The sequence below is a fragment of the Limanda limanda genome, chromosome 4 (assembly GCF_963576545.1).
Source record: "Limanda limanda chromosome 4, fLimLim1.1, whole genome shotgun sequence".
In the NCBI taxonomy this organism is placed as follows: Eukaryota; Metazoa; Chordata; class Actinopteri; order Pleuronectiformes; family Pleuronectidae; genus Limanda; species Limanda limanda.
In genome coordinates, this window is record NC_083639.1 from 6,870,933 (window position 1) to 6,892,849 (window position 21,917).

Sequence of the window (21,917 nt, forward strand, 5' to 3'; positions counted from 1 at the left end):
ACCCTAAACATAACCATAGCCATAACCATAACACTAGCAATAACCCTAACCCTAACCGTAAACCACTTATAGACCAGATCTGTTTATTTCAGAGATTATTTCATGTCAACATCTTCCTGATGACACCAGTGTATAGATTTAGTGACACATTTAAAAAGGTCTCAGAACATAATCCAGTCATCACTTGCATTTGTCACCACAGCGGGATTTGGAAAATTTGGATATATATAAAGAAAAAATGTCAGAATGGTCTCTGACCTCGGTTGTAACTGACATCTTATCTCTTTCAGGCCAGTCACCTCTGACCTCTTCTGTGTCGGTGCTGTCACTGGCTCAATGATATGTTTTCACAAATTAAAGCTCAACATTGTTCAAAAACAAGAGGAAAAAGGAGAATCTTAACGACACAAAGATCTGACAAATTATTTGCCTAAGGATGCTCCTTCAATGGCAGAACTTGTTGTAACTCACCAACTCAATGTGTTGCAAGTAGATATTTACTAGTTTTGAGGGTCACAAGCTAAAAAGGTTTGGAACACTTAAAATATAAGGTTTCTTAGCATGAAGGCCACAGATGACCCCTAGTGGTGTGAATTCTTCATTGCAACACCACCACCACCACCACCACCATCCCCTCCTTCAGTGATTTATAATGTCACTAATTTCATTCTCCTCAAATGACCCTGACTTTTACACTGTGGGAAACAACCACAATAAATCAAAAGATCTGAATGCCCACAAATGGTCTTCAACACTGACTAAATGAGTCACAAGTGCTTTTTTAATTGCTGTATTTTGTTTCTTAAAAAGAGAAAAAAAAGGAATCACTGCAGCTAAAAGGTACATCATATATTTTTTAAGGCCAGTGAGTATTTATAACCTTGAAATGCAGTTTTTGTAAACTACGGAACAGACTACTGCTAGATAGAAGCTAGTTCAGTAAACGTCTTTAACATGTTTTTATTTTGATCATGTTTTTATTTTTTATCTTGATTGCATTCAAAGCACTTTGAGATGCTTTTCTTGTATGAAAGGTTCTATACAAATACATGTCATTATTATTAGTATTTTATTTTTATCTGGCATATAACAAGTAAACCACACATCACGTTTGCTTTGAATCAACTGACATGTAGCGGTTAGTGCCATGAAAACGAAGTGTGTGTGTTTTCCCATGTCATTCCCACAGTCCCCTCCCCCCAACAGGAACCATAGTCTCCCCTTATCCCATTAAGACAATTGCAGAAACTGGCATTCAAACGTTCATGTGCACGTGTGTGTGTGTCTTTGGATGTGTGTGTATGTGCGTGCACAAACCCACACATACATCCCCCTTTTCAGACAAATGCACACAAATATACCGAACCATCTACACACTGGGCAGAGAAAGAGTAATTTCAAAATCAATCCTTTTTGAGAAAAGAGGGGAAAAAAGAAGAGACCCCTGAAACCTCCACCAGTGTTGGCTGATTGTAAAGGACTGTCAGTTACTGCAGGCTTCTATTGGGCCAAAGGGAAGCAGCAGGATTCAACTTGGGGCCCAATAAAGGGCCATTCTTCCTGGAAATCGGCCCTCGCACATGGACTTGAATGCACTCGGGTGCTAATCTTCCGAGCTGTGGGAGCCCACTCTATATTCACAGGCTGTGTCGGCCCAGCAGGCACAGCCCCGCATGCTGATGCTACCACACTTACCGCTGAGGCAACACAGGGTTAACGCTGGAGGAGTGAGACCTGTGATTGTTGGGTTTCCTCTGTTCTTTTAATCACACTGGATGATTGTGACAGGGTTCGTGTTACTGTGTGAATAATGATTTACACTAAAAGTAAATGTGTCGACATCAAAGGGTCAGGTTCTTTTAAATAACAGATAAAATATTTAAAAACATGCTTTATATTATTGGTCTGCAATTCCCTAAAAGGTTTGTTAAAGTTTATTGTACAGTAAAACATGTTTTATCTCAACTGTTGCCATTGATGACCAGTGATCAAATCCCAATTCAAATGCACCAACGTTTTTTGTCTGTATTATGAGGAAGATGGTGAAGATGTGATGGTGATGGCGATTGTTTGTTTTTTATAATTTATCGATCCATCCATCTTCTATCCTGCCTCTCCTTTAAGGGTGGCGGGGAAGTTGGAGTGAATCCCTGCTGACACCTGGTGAGAGCAGGTTCCTGGACAGGTCGTCAGTCCTTCACAAAGCAAACACACAGAGACAAACAATCCACTCTCACAATCACACCTAGAGTCAGTTTGAAGGGTCCAATCACCCACAACCCCCCTCAGACACAAGGAACACTCACCTCACAGAAAGTCCCAACCAGGATTCAAAGAAAGAAACGTCATGCTGTGAGGAGACTGTGCTAATCACAATGTTGCCCTCTATATATATATATATATATATATATATACACACACACACACACACACACAGTATACACAGGCCAATTTAAGACCTATGGATGGTCCCCACCTCTGTTATGTGAGAGTCATGGTCATTAGTCAACCTGCACACAAAGACAATCGATTATCATTACACCCTGTTGTTCTTGCCTCATTAACGTTGTTCTGAGCCAGAGTCTGTTTCTGCTCAGTGTGTGTTTGACAGCACTTCAAACTGATGACACTGCAGATATTCCTGTGGTTACCTTGATCACAATCCATCACGCTTAAAGCACCTTTTATAAGAAAACTATGTAAGTGGGATTTTTCTTTTCATCTTTTCATTAATAGAATGTCTTCAATTAATTTAAGCTTTTGAATGCACAAGTTAAAACTAACACACACTAAATTCATATTTATGCTGTGATCATGATTCAACTGTTACCCAACGTCTGTAATGAAGATCCATGTCCACAATTAGAGGCTTTTCTTCAATGCTGGAACTGAATCTGAATTTCACATCCCTTCAATCTTCAGCTCCCCTTGGCTGCATTTTAGTACCTTTCAGCTCCTTGTTATGATTTTCGGCTCATCTTTACTTTCTGTTTTGTTATTTATCTGAATAGACTCTAATCCTCCACTGTTCAAAAACTCCCAGTATATTAAGAGCTGACAGACGAAGTTAGAGAATGGCTGGTGAACATGTGGAGCTTCAAGCAGCTGAAGATCCAGATGTATCCCTCAGGAGCTTCATTAATCAGGTGCACAAACAGACTCCAGATTACTGCAGGTGTTACTCTTTTTGAATAAGGAAATGTTTGCTGGATGGATTGTGCATTAGGTCTCAGATAAGAATTAAGAGTTAATTTAAGAAAGTTTTACCAGATATTTGGTTAAATATTTGTTTTAATTATATTATATTCATGGACTCATGTGGGAACCTCTTGTCCAGACCACCACTAATCAAGCTCAGGACTCTGAGACAATAAAACCCTAATAAAGAAAAAGACCAGTGATGATGAGGAGGTACTTTCCAGGGATCTGAACTCGGGCACAGTGGTCTTAGCTTTGTCTGGTGAAATACTGCCCTCCAGTGGACTCACACGCTGAGAACAACCTCTTCTGTGACCTTTGTTATATAACCAGCTCAGTCATCGCCGACAACATGCAGTAATTATGTCTGACTGATTAAACTACTCACTGCCGCAGGAGGAGAGATCGAATTGTTAACTCCAACAATTAAACATGCATTAATAACATGCACAACTTTTCATCCACCCACCGTGTGTCTGACATCATTTGAGGAACATACACTCCCGGCATCGTGCTCTGCAGATTTGCGCTTCTCCTGTTAAATCTTACCAGTGTCACACTTATCCTGACACGCAGGCTCCCATTTTAAATTTAATGGAAAGATTAAGCCGCAGCTACTCTGTGATGTTCTTAACACGCCATCCACCCCCTTTCCCCCTCTTAACTGGGTGAGATCACTTCTGTACAAAGCTACTTTAGTGCTGCAGGCATCAAGTCAGGGAAATATATTTAGCACGTTGATGTGTTTTTAACCAAACTACAGCTCGAAAAAATCTTAAAGCAGCTTGCACACAGTGTATGATAAATAGTGTGGTACCAGCAGGTGTCGCAGCAGGTGATGGTCTGTCACCTTCAGTGTAATATACAGTATATGAGAGCATGATGATGGCAACATGAGAAAAACTGGTCAAACTGGGTATTGAGATCTATCTCTCAGCACCACTGCTGAGATGCCCTTGAGCAAAGCACTTGCAGAAGCCCTGCAAACACAGGTCACGCTAGCGTTGTGCCCGACAGCTTCTCGGTTTGAGTGTGAGCAAACGTGATAAAGGAGGTTCCTAAAAAGGAAGCGCTGCCACCAAAAACTTTAAAGATAAAGCATCATTATTTCTTCAAATCTGCTTTTTTAAGCTGTGTGATTCTGCTGATGTTTCTCATTAGCTACTGAGTGGATTAATCAGAGTTAATTTGTCCCTAGAAGGTGAATCTTAAAACTTTTTATAATGATTTTGATGAGCACCAATTCGAGGTTGACGTTTGGGGAATAGAACTAAAAGAAAATGTTTGCACGTCGCCCCCTGGATGAATTATTGATCCCTTAACTTTTTTCTTATGTGCCATTATCGGCAACTCAGCCGATTGCTGTACTTTATATAACATGGAATATGCCAGTTGTTAGGCTAACACATAAACTGCAAAGGGGAACAGCAGTTGGTGATCAGTGTATAATCGTTAACTTGCAAAATACTAACACACTAATCTGTCGATTTGCTCCCAGGTCACTATGCTCAACAAAACACAACATTTGTAGAATTGTAATTTTAAGCTAAATGTTGATTTATTTATTGCAGATCTGTTTGGTTGCTAAGGTGGAAGTGAAGCTCTAAGAAGCAGATTATTAATTTCAAATTGCCACAGATGCGTCTTTGGTTATTGTGTATGTTTGTCCTGTCGCAGGTTCAACTACATCAGTGTACATGTCACTGACTCTTCAGTTTACGTTGTATTAACGCTTTGCTTCTTTGCCTAGTTGAGTGAAACCTGAATTCATTAGCCTCAATCAGAACCCTTCAAAACAACTGAGTGAAAGTGGAGGAACAACCCGAGTCAAAGCGTCTGATGAAGAACAATGAATGAGAACAGGACATGTGACACGGCGCAGGGACACATCATTCTGGGTCATGCTGCTCTGGGAGATTTATTAAGTGAATTTTTCATTTTTTTTGGTTTTTATTATGTTTTTCACTTGCGCTCCTGTCAGGAGTGGAGTAAATGGGACAGTCAAGCAGCAAGAGTCACAGTTCATCATGATCATCAGCATCATCATCATCTTCACCACCATTAAATATCATCATCATCATCACCCTCATGATACCATTATAATAATCATTGAACGTTTTTCCTCGAGCTAGAAAATAATTTACATCACATTGTTTTTACTGACTTTTGAGACCATAAACATTCCAGCAACACGCTCAGGGTTAAGGGTGGGTAACAATCAGAAAAGCATGACTTTTTGCATAGTATTAAATGAACAAAGACATTGAGTTCTTTATTTACAATTATTGTATAGATAAAAAAAATATCATAAAAACAAGATGAACACTTAAATCACTTACCCATAAATGGTATGCCAAAGTGTTATCTGTTGGCATTTCTCTTTTTCTTTGTTCCACAAACTGCATGCTGCTAAATACAGTACATCGAGGCAGGTGAGAGTATATTGCAAAAAGTATCATTGATATCATCATTATCATCATCAGCATCATCATGGTCATCATCATCATCATCATCATCATCAGCGACGTCATCGTCAACATAATCACTGGTTGTTACAGAACGTGTGTTTTCATTCGAACGTAATCACGAGCTTTTTGAAGTGGTTCTGACAGGAGCAGTGATCGATCACACACAGCCATCAGCTGCTTCGGCAGTAAGACTCATGATGGTGCATGATGGGAGACGGAGTCAGGAAGAGTTTCCTGTTTTCACACCAGTCCGCATAGAGTTCGTCATTGCTGTATATTTACAAAGATTATTTTCAAACTCTGCGTCTTTGCATCCTCTTAAAGCTGAACGTCCTCTTGGATGTAAAAGTGGTTTAGAGAATGTTGGCTTAGGTCGTTCTTTTCTTTTTAAATTGAAAATGCTGCTGCAACCGTGGTTGTAATGTGTTTTCGGTTTTTTTGTTTATTGTTTTTCTTGTTTTTGTACAGACAAATAAACAAATAAATTGTCAAGTTAAAACATTGGTAAAAGGAAAAAAAAAACTAAAATCAGCTTCTAAGCAGAATATCAGAATCCAGACTGGTGTTTTTCCAACTTAAATAAGACAGATTTTTATTTCAATGGTCCATGTCAACGTTTTCAACACGCCTGAGCTGACGGGTAAAGCTTGTGCACCCTCTCCAGATGAACTGATCCGACGGGAAATGACAGAGGAGGAGGATATAAAAAGAAATAGAAAGAAAATATAGAATTGCTCAGATAAATGATTGTACATACTGTTGTAGTATATAGGATTTTTAAGTAGAAAAATTGTACGTTTTTTTTCAAGTTGCATAATGAGCCTATTACGTCATGCTTGCCAATGACTTGGGTTAGTATTAGAAATAACAATAGTACAGAGTAGTTAAGTGGCCTTGTCCTTCTGAGTGCAATAAGACTGGGTAAATGTGCCCTCTGCATGGAACCTCTCTCTGGTAATGTCTGATTGGTCAAAGCACGATAAATAGTTCACAACTAGTGAGTACAGTTGAGATGCTAGAGTACTGGAATATTCTGTGACGGCAGGAAGACAAGCTCGGTTAAAACACATAAAAGCACATCTAGAATTACACCACAGAAGTTTTCATTCATAAACAGATAGTGCAGAAAAGGAACGTCTTTTTTATATATATATATTTATATATATATAGAAAAAAATAGTCAAAGCAACATTCCATTTTTGTTGTTATTTTTTTTTTGGTCCGTTTTTCCTTTTTCCTTTTGAGATGTTAAAAATGCCAAGAGCTTTGTGAGGTTGCACATGTCCGTCTGCTAGAGGAAAAACAATTTACGAAATAAATCTAAATTAAATGAAAATATAAACAGCACAATATTTTCAAATTTAAACCAAACAAAAAATATCCAATTAACGTGCGATGCAGAGAACCCAAATGTAAATTTCTAATATGACTCGATTGCAGCCTTGTGATGATCACACAGAATTTGTAAAACATCAAGTCCTTAAAACAAACAGAGACAGTTCACTCTAAGGGTCCTGATATCAGCTTGTGACTCGAGCCTTGAGCCAGGCCAGCGCTGAAGCACAGAAAAAAAACACACACGCAAAAAAAAGAAGTAGTAGTGAAAAAAAGAGCTAAATATTTCCCCCTCTGTCACAAAATAGGAGGCCTCCGTTTAGAAAAACCAAAGGCAAGCCACTCCAACTTGATCTCAACAATCATATAGAGTTATACTAAGATTCCACATTTACTACGTATCCCATTATATTTTGGTTTCTTTTTCGTTTGTTAATCCTCTAAAAATATCTACATTATTTGACAAGATAGCAGGCAAATTCCAGCACATGGTTTTTCAGTAATAACACACCAACACAGCTCTGGTCCTTCTGAGCGTCAGCTTCGCCCTCCCTCCGTCTAGAAACCAGGAAGTTTATCTCTACGAGGTTGTAAACAAATTACATTCTCTTTAAGACATAAATAAGTCAAAGTATTTCGAGCCATTGAAGCAGGAACAAGGCAACATGCCGACAAACAAAGATAAAACTCTCTCTAAATATATTTATATGTATTTATATTGATAGAATAAATCCCATAAATGCTATCGTCATCATTATTTTGTGTTCCTCTCTTTCCGACAGGTGCAAAACTAAACTGTGCAAGTTGAGCCCTACCACCTCCTTACACATATCTGTGTCTATGTATGAAAGAAATTTGTACAGGCGGGTACATGTTCATGCCACACAGACGAGAGGACTTCCCAGGGCGGGAGCTCAGAGAAGCCGTCTTTAAAGTAGTAGTTCGCCGCGAGGCCCGAAGCCCATCAGAACCAAAGAACCCCAATAAAATTAAAACCCCTTTTAAATAAAACTTGGGTAATGTACATTCATGCAGGAGCAACAATAATAATAACAATAATAATCAGAATAATAACAATGCTCTTCAATTTAATTTAAACTATAATCAGTATTGACAATGTTATTGTTGAGGAGAGGGAGTGTGAGCGGAGTTTGAAAGTCTGTCCTGTTTTGTGGTTTTCACTCCTCAGCAGTGTCTCCCTCCTTCTCGTCTCCTCCCGGTGCCACGAGGGGCACAGTTCATACATGTGTGCAGTCAGCGGCACGCTTATACAGGACATGCTAACACGCATATAGTCATACAAACCCCCACTGCCGCCACTGTCACATACAACCATTAAAGCAGGATGGCTGTGTAGGTTTTGTGGCTTTGCTGCGCTTTTTTGATCGTATGCTAGTTAGTTTTCTTTTCACCTTGCTGTATTACTTTAGATTTTCTCCCTTTCGAGAGCAACGGAGAGCTTTAAGAGCTCAAGCTTAAGGATGGGGGGTAAATTGGGGTCTGAGGGGAATGGAGGAGAAAAATTCAGCTGGAACTGGGGGAATTTGGGGGTTGACAAGGTGTGAGGTTGGGTTTAAGGTCTGGAGGGAAACAGGAAGAGGCACACCCAGACTTCAAGGAGAGGTGGTCGAGAGGTTAGAGCTGAGGGTTTGGATCAGGGTTAGAGGCTGGTCTCCAGGCTGTGCAGAGGGCTGGCGGGGCCGGAGGAAGCCGCCGATTTACTGGTGTCGATGGTGAGGTTGATGCCACTGTCGATGGCATTGTTGTTCTTGTTGGGGGACGAGGGCTGGCTGGAGTAGATCTTCTTCCTCCGAGCCGAGTCTTCGTCCGTGTCGTCGATGAGGGGGATACTGGGCGTGGAGTCTTCTATCGTAAATTCTGGGTGTGTCATGAAGTTGTGGATGGATGTTCTGGAATCGGGTTTTTCCAGGCCTTCATAGAGGGAGCTGCGGAATGCATTCACAACGCGGATCTGTCGTAACAAAGGGAAGAGAGAGAAGGAAAAAACGATGAGAGATGTGGACAGGGATTAAATGGAAGGGTTGGAGGGACCCTCGGGATGAAAGAGTAGAGGGGGGATGGAAGAGAAAGGGGGGAAGGGAGGAGGGGCTCTCATTTGAGGTCAAATAGGTGGGGAGGGAGGAGAAGGAACAGGAAGAGAGAAGGCAACTGCAGTCTGTGTTCAGCTTTCACATGATTACTACAGTTCACAAGTCACTCAACTGTAGCGTGCACTAAGGTTTACTGCAGGGAAAACAATCAGAAAAAACACAACAAAATCATACATTTCAAGGTAAAAAACAAATTACGAAGCAACACAAACGCTCGTTGTAAGTATACGCTTTAGTCCAATGTGCTGTATACCTAGAAACAAGCCACGTTAATAAATGGAATGCTCACAGAAAAAACTTAAAGGAGAATATCACATGCAAGTTTGAAGAAATCTGGTGGACGAGGTAAGTCAGAAGGAAGGAGGTTAGATCTGAGAGATCCAATCGGGTGGTTTAAAAACTTCTGGAGGCACCAGAGCACTGTCTGGGACAATATCCACACAGACTCTGGATTAGACACACAAACACACACATAGCACAGGGTGGCAGAAGCATGGTCGCAACACAGGGCGATGGAGAGAGTCTGCACAAGGAGGTTGGTTCAACACAAGCATCGCAGTGTGACACTCTCAACAAAACAACACATCCAAATAAAAACAGTGACGTTGAGACGACGAGCGAATGTAGCGGTTCATATTTCATGAACACAGGAAGTAAACACGAAACACAAATGACATGCAACAAGACAACAGGATGGTGAGGAAGTGGACACCAGCACACAGACTGCTGACACAAAACACGACAGTGAAATCTATGAAAATAATAGATTTAGTAACAGTGGTCAAAAGCACGTTCTCAACTCCATGCACAAGTAAACAATCAAGTATAGGCCCCAAACAACTAGAATAATTAATAAAGTAATTATCTATCACCATGTATCTGTCGGTTACTTCAGGTAGGTGGTTATGGGTTAGGGTTGTTTGATGTTGTAACATTGATTTGAATCAACAGCACTCTGGGTTATACAGATAGGTTGAAATAGTATTATTTCTGGAGGTTTATTCTGTGTCGAACACATTTTTTAAGATTTTGTGAGCTGGATAAATTAAAATCCATACAAAATATGATGGAATCTATTAAAGTTTAATCCACAACTGAAATACTTGCCCTAACAAATACTGACATGTTGGTACATTTTTTTTAAAATAAGTTGATGAAGCAAACATTTAGTTATTACATACCAGCAAAGATCAAAATTTTAAAATCTTATGATTATTATTATTTTAAAAAAAAATTTATGAAATGCACGCTGGAATTTCAAAATTCTGAAGATAACATTATTTTGCCAAACAAATTCTAAATCCCAACCTACAAGGTTTTTTCAAGGGCGGTTGTGTGGATAGAAATGCTCATTTTTATATAGTCAGTTAATAATAATATACGAAGCACCCCAGTGTACTGTTACGATAAAATACGTTAACAGTACAGAAATGATATAGAATTTTACAATGTATGGGAATGCTGTATATTCTCTTTTAACTGCAGCGCAGCAGGTTATATGGAGACAAAACAGAAGAAAATAATAAGAGGAGCCTGTCTGGATGAGTTCATGTGACAAGATGTCTGACAAGTAACACTGATGGGGTGTCAGAAAGGGGTGGGAGGGGTCGGAACTACACTGCTGCTGCTGTTCAGGATCTATGGCCGTAACTATGGCAACATGACAGTAAGCTACACTGACAGTATGAAGCGAAGAGACAGGTTAAATTATTGTAGAGTACAATACTGCTTTACAGCATTTCCCCTCCATTCCTTTTCAACACACCCTGAGCAGCTTGAACCTATATTTCTATTAAAACAGACACTTCCTCATCGAATACTGCAGCTTCTTCGTGTTTTCTAGTCACTGCAGATCATGTTTAGGCTGCGGGATACATTAAATAACCTGCAAATTTAGCTTGAAGTCAATCCAGAGTGATTTGCCTCATCAGTAGTGAACTCACACATGGAGTTAGACAACAATGCAACACTATACTTGAATGTTTACCCACTCCCTTGGTGAGTTGATTGTCATTAGTTCACATTAAGGTCTTTCAAGACATATAAAATGGAATGGTTGATGGATGGGATGATGGATGGAGGGATGAGCAGAGGGAGACAAACTCACAACCTGAAATGTCACGCCGTGGGTATCACCCTTAGTCCTGCGCTCCTAGCACTCTGGGGAAACAAACACACATCCACCAATGAGAGGACAGTACACCCAAGCATGGCAGGAGATATCAAGATGAATTTGAAATCCAGTATGAACAGCAAAAAGACAGAAGAGAGGAAATGAAAAAAGCAGATAGCAAGAAACAAAAAAGACAGAAAGACAAATCTTCAGAAGTGCCAACCTCAAACAGAGACCATCACACTAATTTGTTTGCAGAATTAATTTTTTTTACTTTAGTAACTTTGGGTTGAGAGCAGGATGACACCTCTGAAGCAGAGAGAGCAGAGAAGCTGACTGACAGAGATCGGACTCACGACCAGTAGTGGGAGGAGCAGTAGCAGCAGTAGTGCTTGTAGGAGAGGAAAGGGCATTGGACAAGGACACGTGACTAGGACTAGAAACATTGGTTACATCCTGGGTCTGGCTGGTGGTGGATGATTGGCGTCTCAGAGCCCCTTGCCCCTGAAAGGAGGTGCCACTCTTGAAGGTGTTGACTACATCAATCTGTGGGAGAAGACCAGGGACAGGAGAGGACAAATGGCTGCTCAGAGTGACAAAGACCAAATGGCAACACAGGTCGACATGCTGGGTGATTCAGGTGGTTAAAGGGATTGTCTCAATCATGACATCATGGGAAGGGGGGGGGGTGTCAGAGTGTAGTATCCCCTTCGAGAAATGGTTCAACTTAAATGGTCAATTCACTCACTTTACATACAACGACAAAAAACAAACAACACGTTCTCTATCATAGGTGGGGTCAAGTTTTTTGATTTAGTTGTTTGGTTTTTCAGGTTTCTGCCTCAACCCTGATTTGAATATAATGCATGGAAGTTCAAAGTATTAAATCAGCAGCATTTGTCTCTTGAAAAAATGTCCAGCTTATTCTGCACCATCAAATGATGTAACTATGAGTAACTTTCAAGGGAGCTTCTTTCTACCAAAGAAATAGTCCCCAAGAAAACAGAGAGTTCTAAAGAGTAACAGTGACACTGAAGAGGTGTTAACTTTCTCTGCTGAAGGAAAAAACTAAATTCCATTCGCCTCAGTTTAATAGGTGACCTAGATTTTGGAAATCCCAGACACAAATACCTCAAACCTGAAACAGATAAAACCAGCACCAGAAACCACTTTAGGTGGGTACGATATTGTTTCTTGGGGGGGTCCACTGGGTGATTTGACTGTTTCAAAGACAAGCTACTTTCAGTATGACTGTTGGCTTCATCCTGGACCGTCACTGAGATGAAGTAACTCAACACCAAATCCAAAACAGATTAAAACTCTCCTGAATATCACAGTGATAGGTCTGCAGAGTTGACAAATATATATGTATATTCATATTTCCAGTTGCTTTTCACCATCGATCTCCCACAGATCAGCGCTGACTGTCACATCGAAGCCAAACGAGAGGACGCTGCATCTTCATGAACCTAAATAAGTCACCTTGAAATAAAATGACTTAATGGCTGTTACATACTTACAGATACTCAAAAGTAACGTAACATTACATAGGACTTCTTATTTGGGGTAAGGTAGCAAGGTATTGGATGATGGAAACTGATTATAAGACAGTAAAACATATAATAGGCATGCCAATCAAACTAGGTGTATATTGTACCTTTACTGGAAAACCAAATCGTACTTTTATTTTTTTTTCGCGTCTATTTTCAGAAAGAATCGAACCAGCCAAAACGTTCATGGAAGTAAAACAAGCGAATTGTAACATCGGAGGTGAATAGTGTTCTCACCTGAGTCTGAATACGATTGAGTCCTCTGAACCAGAGGATCTGTCCTCTCCTCAGCTCCCTCTCTGCATGGTCAATCTCCTCATTATCCTCATTTGCATCCTCTTCTGGTAAATTATCTTTCTTGCTCAACTGGCCGGCCCTCCGCAGGAAACGCAACCTGCTGTTGGGTATGGTGGATATGACCTATCCCATAGAGAAGACAAGACATTGGGTGAAGAGGGAAGGGCAACATGCTCACCGTAGAGATGCACAGACGGAGAATACAATATGCCAACAGCAGGATCATATAAAGACGGAGGATCAGATGTATTTTCATGTTACCTGGCCCCAGATTAGCTCTCCCAGTCCGAGGAAAACACACCACATCCACTTTTCCATGTCCAGAGGTTTACAACTGAATGGCTTCGCCCCTAACTGCACAATTATAATCTGCACAATGCAAAGCACATGTCAGACTCCAAAAACACGACAATACAAATTAGACTCTCATTAGTTTCCTTTTAAAATCTAAATATTTCCGTCAGCTTACCTGCATAACAAAGGTGCCAAAAACAATCGTGCAGAAGATGGGGTTCCTGAAGATACCGTCAAACACGTTCCTCTCTCCGTGGATTTTTCGAGCGTTTATCTCATTAAACAGTTGCATCATCACAAAGGTGTTGAAAATGATGGTGTAGTGCTCGGATGGAGGAGAGTGGAGAGGTGCGTTACGGCCGCTGTCGATATCAAAGATTTTCTCGCCTAAAGGGACAATAAAAAGAAGACAAATAGTTGGTTGTCCTTTACAAAGACACTGTGCAGAACTGCCGAGCAAAATTACAGCGCGTACCAACAAAGAGAAGAGTGAAGATGATGATGAGCTGGTAGATCGCGTGTCCCAGGATGTTCTTCGTCATGGTGCTGGAGATGAGGGGCTTGTTGCGACCGTATGGCTTCCTCTTTAGTAGAGACTCTGTGGGAGGCTCAGTTGCCAGAGCCAGGGATGCAAAAGTGTCCATGATAAGGTTCACCCACAACATCTGCACTGCCTTCAGAGGAGAGTCCTGCAGATATGTGGTGAAAAATTGCAAAAAGTCTCAATAATTCTGAATTTTGAATCACAGACTAGGTTGCAAAAATACAGATCCAATCAAGATATTCCATTTCGACGCCCTCCGTGGTGTCAACGACGTAGAGTATTTACCTATATCAAATGCAGTATTTCATTTCTTGTGATATGTGCTTTCATAGGATGTTGCATATAACTTTTTATCTACTTATGTACAGTAGATATAGTCATGTGACCACACACACACACACGTAATCTGACCTGTGTGATGCAGGCGCCGGTGAAAGCGACTATGACGGCCACAACGTTGACAGTGAGCTGGAACTGAAGAAACTTGGAGATACTGTCGTAGACGTTTCGGCCCCACATCACCGCCTTGACGATGCTGCTGAAGTTGTCGTCGGTCAGGATGATATCTGATGCTTCCTTGGCCACATCTGTACCAGCAAGACCCTGGAAGAGTGCAGACACAGTGCAGTCAGAAGCAAAAACAGGCTTCTAGTACACTTTACGGTGGTTCTAAAATCCCCCAAATAATTCCTCAGTATACCAGAGAAAAAATTGCAAGAAATCTTTAGAAATAAACTGCAGCCACTGGACAAACACTGGAGTCGGCTCTGAGGATGGATAATGATGATGCTGAATAATTAGGGCGTCAGTGTGTGTTGGTGGTTTGATGACAGGACTCTCATTATTCATGGGAGGAGCAGGACACATTTCCTGAGTGGTAATAGAAATTGATAAGTGGTGTTGATGAGGGTTACTTGAGCTTAAAAGAATTTGGGAACCACAGCATTATCCAATTGGCAGTGAGGAGGAAATGGTGTAGTGCATTAGCTAGAGTAATTCATTGCTGAGGGAATAAATATACAGGCAATGAACAAATACATATAAAGTTGGGATTTGCAGAGAGAACAGAAGCTGTATTTGGTTTATTCTATATTTTCTAGCAGTCTGTGAACTGCTGCAGGGAGAATCAGAGCCCAGAAAATCCACTAGGGGGAGCTGTTAATCCACACAGCCTGGGGCAAGAGTTCCTGAGAAGGAACCCCAAAATGCTGCAGAAGTGAGGAAGACGTCTGCGGATGTTGACTGAGATCAGTTTCAAAACAAGGCAAACAAGAAGGAGAAAGACACAGGCACACACGCGCACACTGAAACACACACACACACACACACAGAGGATAAAACAGAAAAGAGGGGCTGCTTACCATGGCGAAGCCGACGTCAGCTTTCTTCAGAGCAGGTCCGTCATTGGTCCCGTCTCCTGTCACAGCCACCACCTGCCTCTGCGCTGTCATAGTGCTGTCAATGATTCCTGTCAAACACACATACAGTGGTGCATGTGAATTGAATGCAGCATTGGAAATGAGGAAAGGCAACACAGTTCAACGTGAACTTTGTTTGTTTGTACGACAGCCCTGATCATATTAATATCACATATTTGCTGCATTCCAAAAACTCGGATCAAACTCATACCTGGTAAAAGCCATGTGTTGGTGTGATGAAGAGCAATGTCAAAATAAGTTAATCAGGATATGAAAGAGTGTAACCAGTTTACCTTTGACAAGTGTGTGTTTGTCGGTTGGGGAGGATCTGGCCAGAACTCGGAGTTTAGGCCAAAGCTTGTCCATACGTTCCTGCTCCACCTGGACACACACACACACACACAAATGGAAAAAGGACAACAAGTGATTGCAATTTCAGTTTTTTCTTTCTCTTATCAAGTCTTTCTTCCCTGGCTCACACTGACAACAGATACAGTACCTCTCCTTTCTCGTTGCGGATCCTCCTATTAAACTCTTTGCCATCAATACACAGGAAGTCTTCTCCCGGGTGAATGATGCCGCACTTGATGGCTATGGCCCTGGCTGTGTTAATGTTGTCTCCCGTCACCATGCGCACGGTGATGCCTGCACGCTGGCACTTCTGGATGGCATCAGGCACCTGAAGTGTGATACATGAACACGGGTCAGCAGACTATCATGTTTTACGTTGATGTGACAAACCAAACAGTCACATATTTACACACAAAGCAGATACAGAGGAGTGTGGATTTAGAGATGTGGTTCAGTTCAGTCACAAATTCGGTATCTCTCGAGGTTAATATCCACTTTGTTAACTAGATGAGCTGCAAAGGGTTTCTGTTTGCCGTGCTGTGCCACACAGGTAGTGTACAGGACGTTTTTAGAACTTTCTTACTGAAAATCACACGATGATGGAATTGAGACTAAACCCCAAACACACCCAACAGTGACCAAAATTCATTGTTAAAATGAAGGTACACCTTAAGTTCATAACAATAGTATTAATACTTCTAAACCCTCTGGTTTACATGAAGAAAACTAACCCCTTATACTTTCTCCTTCCATATCCTCCTGTCTTTATCCCCTTTTTCATTAACAGAATATATAATGGTATAGTGGTTCTTTGGCCACCTAACATTCATCTAGTAAATGAACAGTATGGAGATTTATCTGAGGTAGAACAAGTGAGAAAAGAGTATGGATTCAGAAACATGTTTTCTTCCTGACACAGGTCAATGTGGGCGAGCGCTGCTCTTCAAACCCACACATAAACAAATGTGTGCACGTACAGTAACAGCAACTCAAATCCATTTGCACATACTTACAGGTCCGCACTCGCTCTGACACACACACGCACACACACACACAGACACACATTCGGAGGCAGAAATATGCAAATGTTCCACTTTACTTCACCGACACTGGGGCACATTGCATTTACACGTGGGAGAATGCGTGTACCCATAAACACAAACAAACACGCAGTTTACATACAGGAGAGTGGAAGGCTTGATGAATCCACCGACACAATGTGCACACATACACAACTGTACATTAAACTGCCAAATTAAGCTGCTGATGCATTTAAACATGAGGGATCGGACTCATTTAAAGGGAGTGGATTACCAAGTGAGTGTGGTTTTCTAATGAGCGAGATGTTACAAAAACGTGATTTCATTCGACTTGATATTTTATATTATATTATTCTTTTGTATGATTAATCATCACGATAATTAACTTTTTAAACTGCAGAAAAAATAATAAATAATTATAATATAATGCAGAATACTTGGAGCCCTGAAAGGAGGACGAGTGACTCAGTAGTGATAGAAGTGAAGGAAGTCTTTGAGCACCAGTGTTACATGTGCTGAGCAATGTGCTACAGCAACTTACCGATGTGACCAAAAGCACAAACTACATATATTAATTAGTTGTCGTTTTTAAATATCATGATCTGACAAGGTAAATAAGTTCTTTCAGTAAATCTTTATAAAAAGAAAAGCGCATGTTATTACTTTCTGCTTTCACAGACTCTATTGTCTTTCTACCAAGATACCAGCTTCCTGTCTGGTATCCGACATCTCCCTTCTGTCTGTTTTACTGCCCTTTTCTTTTTGGATGACCAGTGCTCCAGTTGACTGGTTATCCAAAGGAAGAAGAGGATGAGAGAAGAGGAGGAGAGGAGAAGAGTGGAAGCTCATTAAAAATACAATGTGGTCGGACAGAGGAAGAGGTTAAGAGGCTAGTGGGTGAGACTGGAAAACAAGCCTCTCTAACCACGATCCGGTTACACTCTCATTTTCCCTCCGATTCTCTCCTTACCCGTCTGTCTGCGGTCTCATCGTCCCTCTGACATGAACCTGATTTTAAATCTGTTTATCTTCTCTGTGTAGCTCTCCCTCTTTTCCTCTTTCCCTCCTCTCATCTCCCGTGTCTCTCTGGAGGCAGACGTACACAGCAGCCAGTTATTAAAAGAACATCGCATTCTGGAGGAAGAAATTAGAGACTAATAAACAAACCAAAAACACGTTTACCACTGTGCGTGACCTTTTTAGCAGAGGGAAAACTCATCGCATTTCCAGTATAGTGTTGCAAAGAGGCCTGGAAAGATACCACTGGAGTGCAGTGGTGTTTGGTGCTCTGCTTTTCTACATCGCTGACTGAAAATGTCAGATGTTAAATGACTCATTTGGTGCAAGAAATTCCAGCAATGGGGAATAAGCAGTAGTTTGCTTTTTTCATGCATATTTCTTGCCATTTTGGAAGTTTGATTTTCATGGTTACTGCGGAGTTGGCCTTGATTAACACAGTGATACTGTGTTTCACTCCGGTTGTTTATAAGATTGTTTGCTTACTCATTTTAAGAACAATGGTTTCTGTGTTTTGCCTCTTCTCTCTGTATTCATTTGTTTTTTTATACCTCTGTTCAGATGCTTACATAACTATGCTTCAAATGCAAAAAAAAAAACCAGCAATGCGCAGTGAGAGGGTGCAGAGACAAGTCACATGAAAAAGAGCAACCAGAGAAAGGTGAAAGGCAAACCCTACACTATGGGGGAGACCTGGAACAGGGGGAAGATGATGGGGAGAGGTTGAATGAGGGGTCTTGTTAGAGAATGGGGGGATGGAAAAAAAATAAAGATGAAAGGAGGAAGTTGAATAATGCAGGACTCAGTTTCCCTGTAGCAGCACCAGGGCTGTCAAGTGAGGTCCGTTTCCCTACTGTACGTAGACTCCTCTTTCAAACCAGTGTTTTCTGTCAATTATAGTCCTCTCTTCTCTGAAGTGAAATTGATCCTAAAAAAAAAATTTGCATCTCTGAGAACAAATTGTTGAAGGTAACTTATTCATTTGATTGTTTTCACCTTCAACTGTGTTAATTAATTACTTAAGTTAAAAATAAGCAGTAAATGAAAGGAAGAAAATGCTAATTTGCAGCTAATTTAGATTAAATCAAACTTTATTTATTTCATACAAATTTTGTTTTCCACCGCAATGGACAGTCTGATTTCATGATTCAAAGTTAATCTCTACCCCAGCAGAAATAAATGTAAGTGGTTATATATGAAGAATAACTATGTAAAATGGAAATGAAACAGTAAAGTAAAAAGTCACTGTAGTGAAGGAGTGAAGTCACAGATTTCCACAAATCTTAGTAGAAAGATGCAGTATGGTTCAGGGAAAAACCCATTAAACTCTGGCATGGACCTAAATCTGGAGGGCAGAGCCAGGATTTTTTTCCCCCGTTGGGAAGTAGAGTATTTTTGATTGAGTGTGTGACATTTTGAGCAGTTAAATTGAAATTAAGGGGACTGTTGGGCCTTGGAGGGGGAATGCGTTCTGCACAGTGCTATTCTGGTTTAATGACCAAAAATTGTTTTACCCAGGAAAAATACATTTGAGGAACGAGTATAATTAATAAATAAACCAACATTAAATATATATATAATGCATAAGGGTGTAACTGCTTCATAAAAGTGTAAACTAATTGTTAAAATATCAACAATGTGTGAAAACTGAGCAGCTCAGGCTCCGTTAAAGTTGATTGGCCCAGTCTGAAGAATGTGTTTGATGGATCAATAATCATTTAGTGGGGCACTCATGAGTGAAGCCATTGATCATGCGAATGTCACCCGATCCCTTTCTGTCCGCTCATTGTTCTACAGGCTGCTGCTGTCACCAGCTGCCTCGTTCACTCTCAGCCTCACACCGACACATTTTGATCTGATACCATCGTCGAAACACAGATATTGTTTTTCTTCGAGTCAACAAAAGAGAAACTTATTTTAAAAGCATAAGGATTAGTAATTTCCATCTGTAAATACATGAGCTCCCTCTACTGAAACAACAGTCTGATGTCAATAATGGTGGGGGGTAATTAAAGAGTGTAATTAGTGGTAAGGAGCTGGTCTGCTGTTACTTACATCCGTGGAAATATTGATGTGTCTGAATCTGATTTCTGTCCGAAGAAATTGATTTAATTAACTGAATAGAAGCATATTGACCACATTCCATCAAAACTACAGCAGATTGGTAATTGGTGGTTGGTCCAGGTTTACATGTTTAAACGTTCCTCCAACAGTTGAGTGACATAATCACAGAAAATAAAAAATATTCTCTTCATATTGTGACTTAGCCGGAAATATATTAGTCCGAGAAGTAACTCGTCAAATGTATATTTAATTTGCATCTTTTATGCAGCTGACATGATTAGGGATCTATGTTGCTTTATTCATATTAATGGATATGTACTGTACTTACCTGCATAAACCTTTCATATAATTCCATGATCATCTTTTATATAATCATAATTTTCTTATTTAAAAAAAAAAGCACTTTACAGACTGTGCACATACGCTGTCTCACATACTGCAATGGCTTCCACCCTCATTTAATAACATCCCTGTCACATTGATAAGGTATACACATAGTGTAGAGAATATTTGCACATGGTACAACCTCATTGTCTTTGAACCATTCCAGCACAGTGTTGACATGCAGGATTGAATTCACCTTACTGTCTATCACTTCTAGTTTATCTCTCGGTAAATGTTATAAGAACTGTATGGACGGACAAGCTCATAAATACCTTACATTTTATGTAAAGTGACACAAATTCACAAGTGAGGGGAAAAAACACAAGCTGCAGATAGTAGATATTCTCCTACCTCTGGCCTGACGGGATCCTCTATCCCCACGACACAGATGGCTGTGAGGTCAGTTAGAATGTTGTTCTCATCCTCCCAGTTTGGCTCAGGATTGCCGGAGAAGTCGCGGTACCCCACACAGATGGTCCTCAGGCCGTCACACGCCATGGGCTCAATCACTTTCTTCACCATCTCATCCTTGTCCCGAGGACGGAAAACCCTCGACTCCCCCACCTCGTTCAGAATATGGCTGCATCTAGAGTTCAGGATGGGTTGAAGGTTGGTGGGAAAGGAGGTATTTGAAATTGTGCATAGGTACTATTGGTTTCTAAGCTATTAGAATGTGAGAACACTGGCAAAATCGACTTTTGGGGAAAATGTCAGGTATTTGTGACAGATTTCCATCTGATACACTGACACAAACAGCATACTGACAATTGGACTGCAATTTCAGCAAATATGATTGGAAATAAATGAACTGATTCCCTGCAAATTTAAGACAAATGTCACCTTTTCCACAGTGTTACAACTAAGACACCTACCTGTAATCATAAAGTAAAATGTTGATTACGATGCTGCTTCCTCCTTTAGTGAGTGAAGCTTCCTATTTGCCTCTCACATGTTTCTCTGAGTTACTCATTTGTCACTGCAGTGTTGATGTAATACACTTTAAAATGTCACAACTATGTGACCTTCTAGTGGAAACTCTCTCTGCCTGGAGAAAGTGATATCCAATACATTGAGCTCTTAAAAAAATGGATTTTCTATATGTGTCATCAAAAAAACCCACAAAACTTGATATTACTCGACAATAACACGTTTGCTGCTATTATTCTGAGAATCATCTCGTCATAAATCATGAGGCATACTCACTTTTTGAGGACAATCTCAGAGGCTCCTTTGCTGTACATACGGAAGCTCCCATCAGGCAGTTTGATGACGGTGCTCATGGACTTCCTGACAGAGTTGAAGGTGTAGACTTTGTAAAGCTTCTCCTCTGGCATCTGGTTTCTTGGTGTCTGGTAATCCCGCTTCAGGCTCAGAACCAATCCCAGCAGGCTGCACTCTGTCTTGTTGCCCACCTGCTTCGGCAGACCTCCTTCCTTATCTGGGGGCTGGAGGGAGGCGGAGGAGGTTTTCACTTCTATTTTCAGACAAATATTTTTGCAATACAGAATAATTTCCGCTTCTAATTGGTCTGTGTTTAAAATCATTTTCACCTTTTACAATATTTTAACCTATGCCACCCCTTTCATCTAAATATTAAATTCTTTATTTCATCCACAGCTGTGTTTCATTTCTCTGTGGTTTAGTAAAACCTAGGACCAAACATCCCTGTTTGTTCTGTGATCGACTCTGTTCAATGACAGATTATGTTCTTCTTTTCTTCAGTGCCATGCGAG

The 21,917-nt window shown here is 40.6% G+C and overlaps 1 protein-coding gene across 8 annotated transcripts in view; it reads right to left on the bottom strand.

Annotated features, from left to right (window-relative positions):
• Positions 1–8,661: 8,661 nt before the first annotated feature.
• atp2b2 (ATPase plasma membrane Ca2+ transporting 2) overlaps positions 8,662–21,917 on the bottom strand; it is a 58,482-nt gene continuing 45,226 nt past the window's right edge. For 6 of the 8 annotated variants that reach the window (XM_061069803.1, XM_061069805.1, XM_061069802.1 and 3 more), the window contains 11 exons: positions 21,388–21,629; positions 20,536–20,770; positions 15,828–16,007; positions 15,622–15,709; positions 15,272–15,378; positions 14,322–14,513; positions 13,842–14,055; positions 13,542–13,753; positions 13,334–13,441; positions 13,013–13,195; positions 8,662–8,973 (listed from right to left, as the gene is read on the bottom strand). In XM_061069803.1, the coding sequence (XP_060925786.1) occupies positions 8,662–8,973; positions 13,013–13,195; positions 13,334–13,441; positions 13,542–13,753; positions 13,842–14,055; positions 14,322–14,513; positions 15,272–15,378; positions 15,622–15,709; positions 15,828–16,007; positions 20,536–20,770; positions 21,388–21,629 (2,073 nt within the window). Of the gene's footprint in view, positions 8,974–11,678; positions 11,772–13,012; positions 13,196–13,333; positions 13,442–13,541; positions 13,754–13,841; positions 14,056–14,321; positions 14,514–15,271; positions 15,379–15,621; positions 15,710–15,827; positions 16,008–20,535; positions 20,771–21,387; positions 21,630–21,917 lie in introns of all 8 variants that reach the window. The other 2 variants (XM_061069798.1, XM_061069804.1) reach the window with 2 other exon arrangements.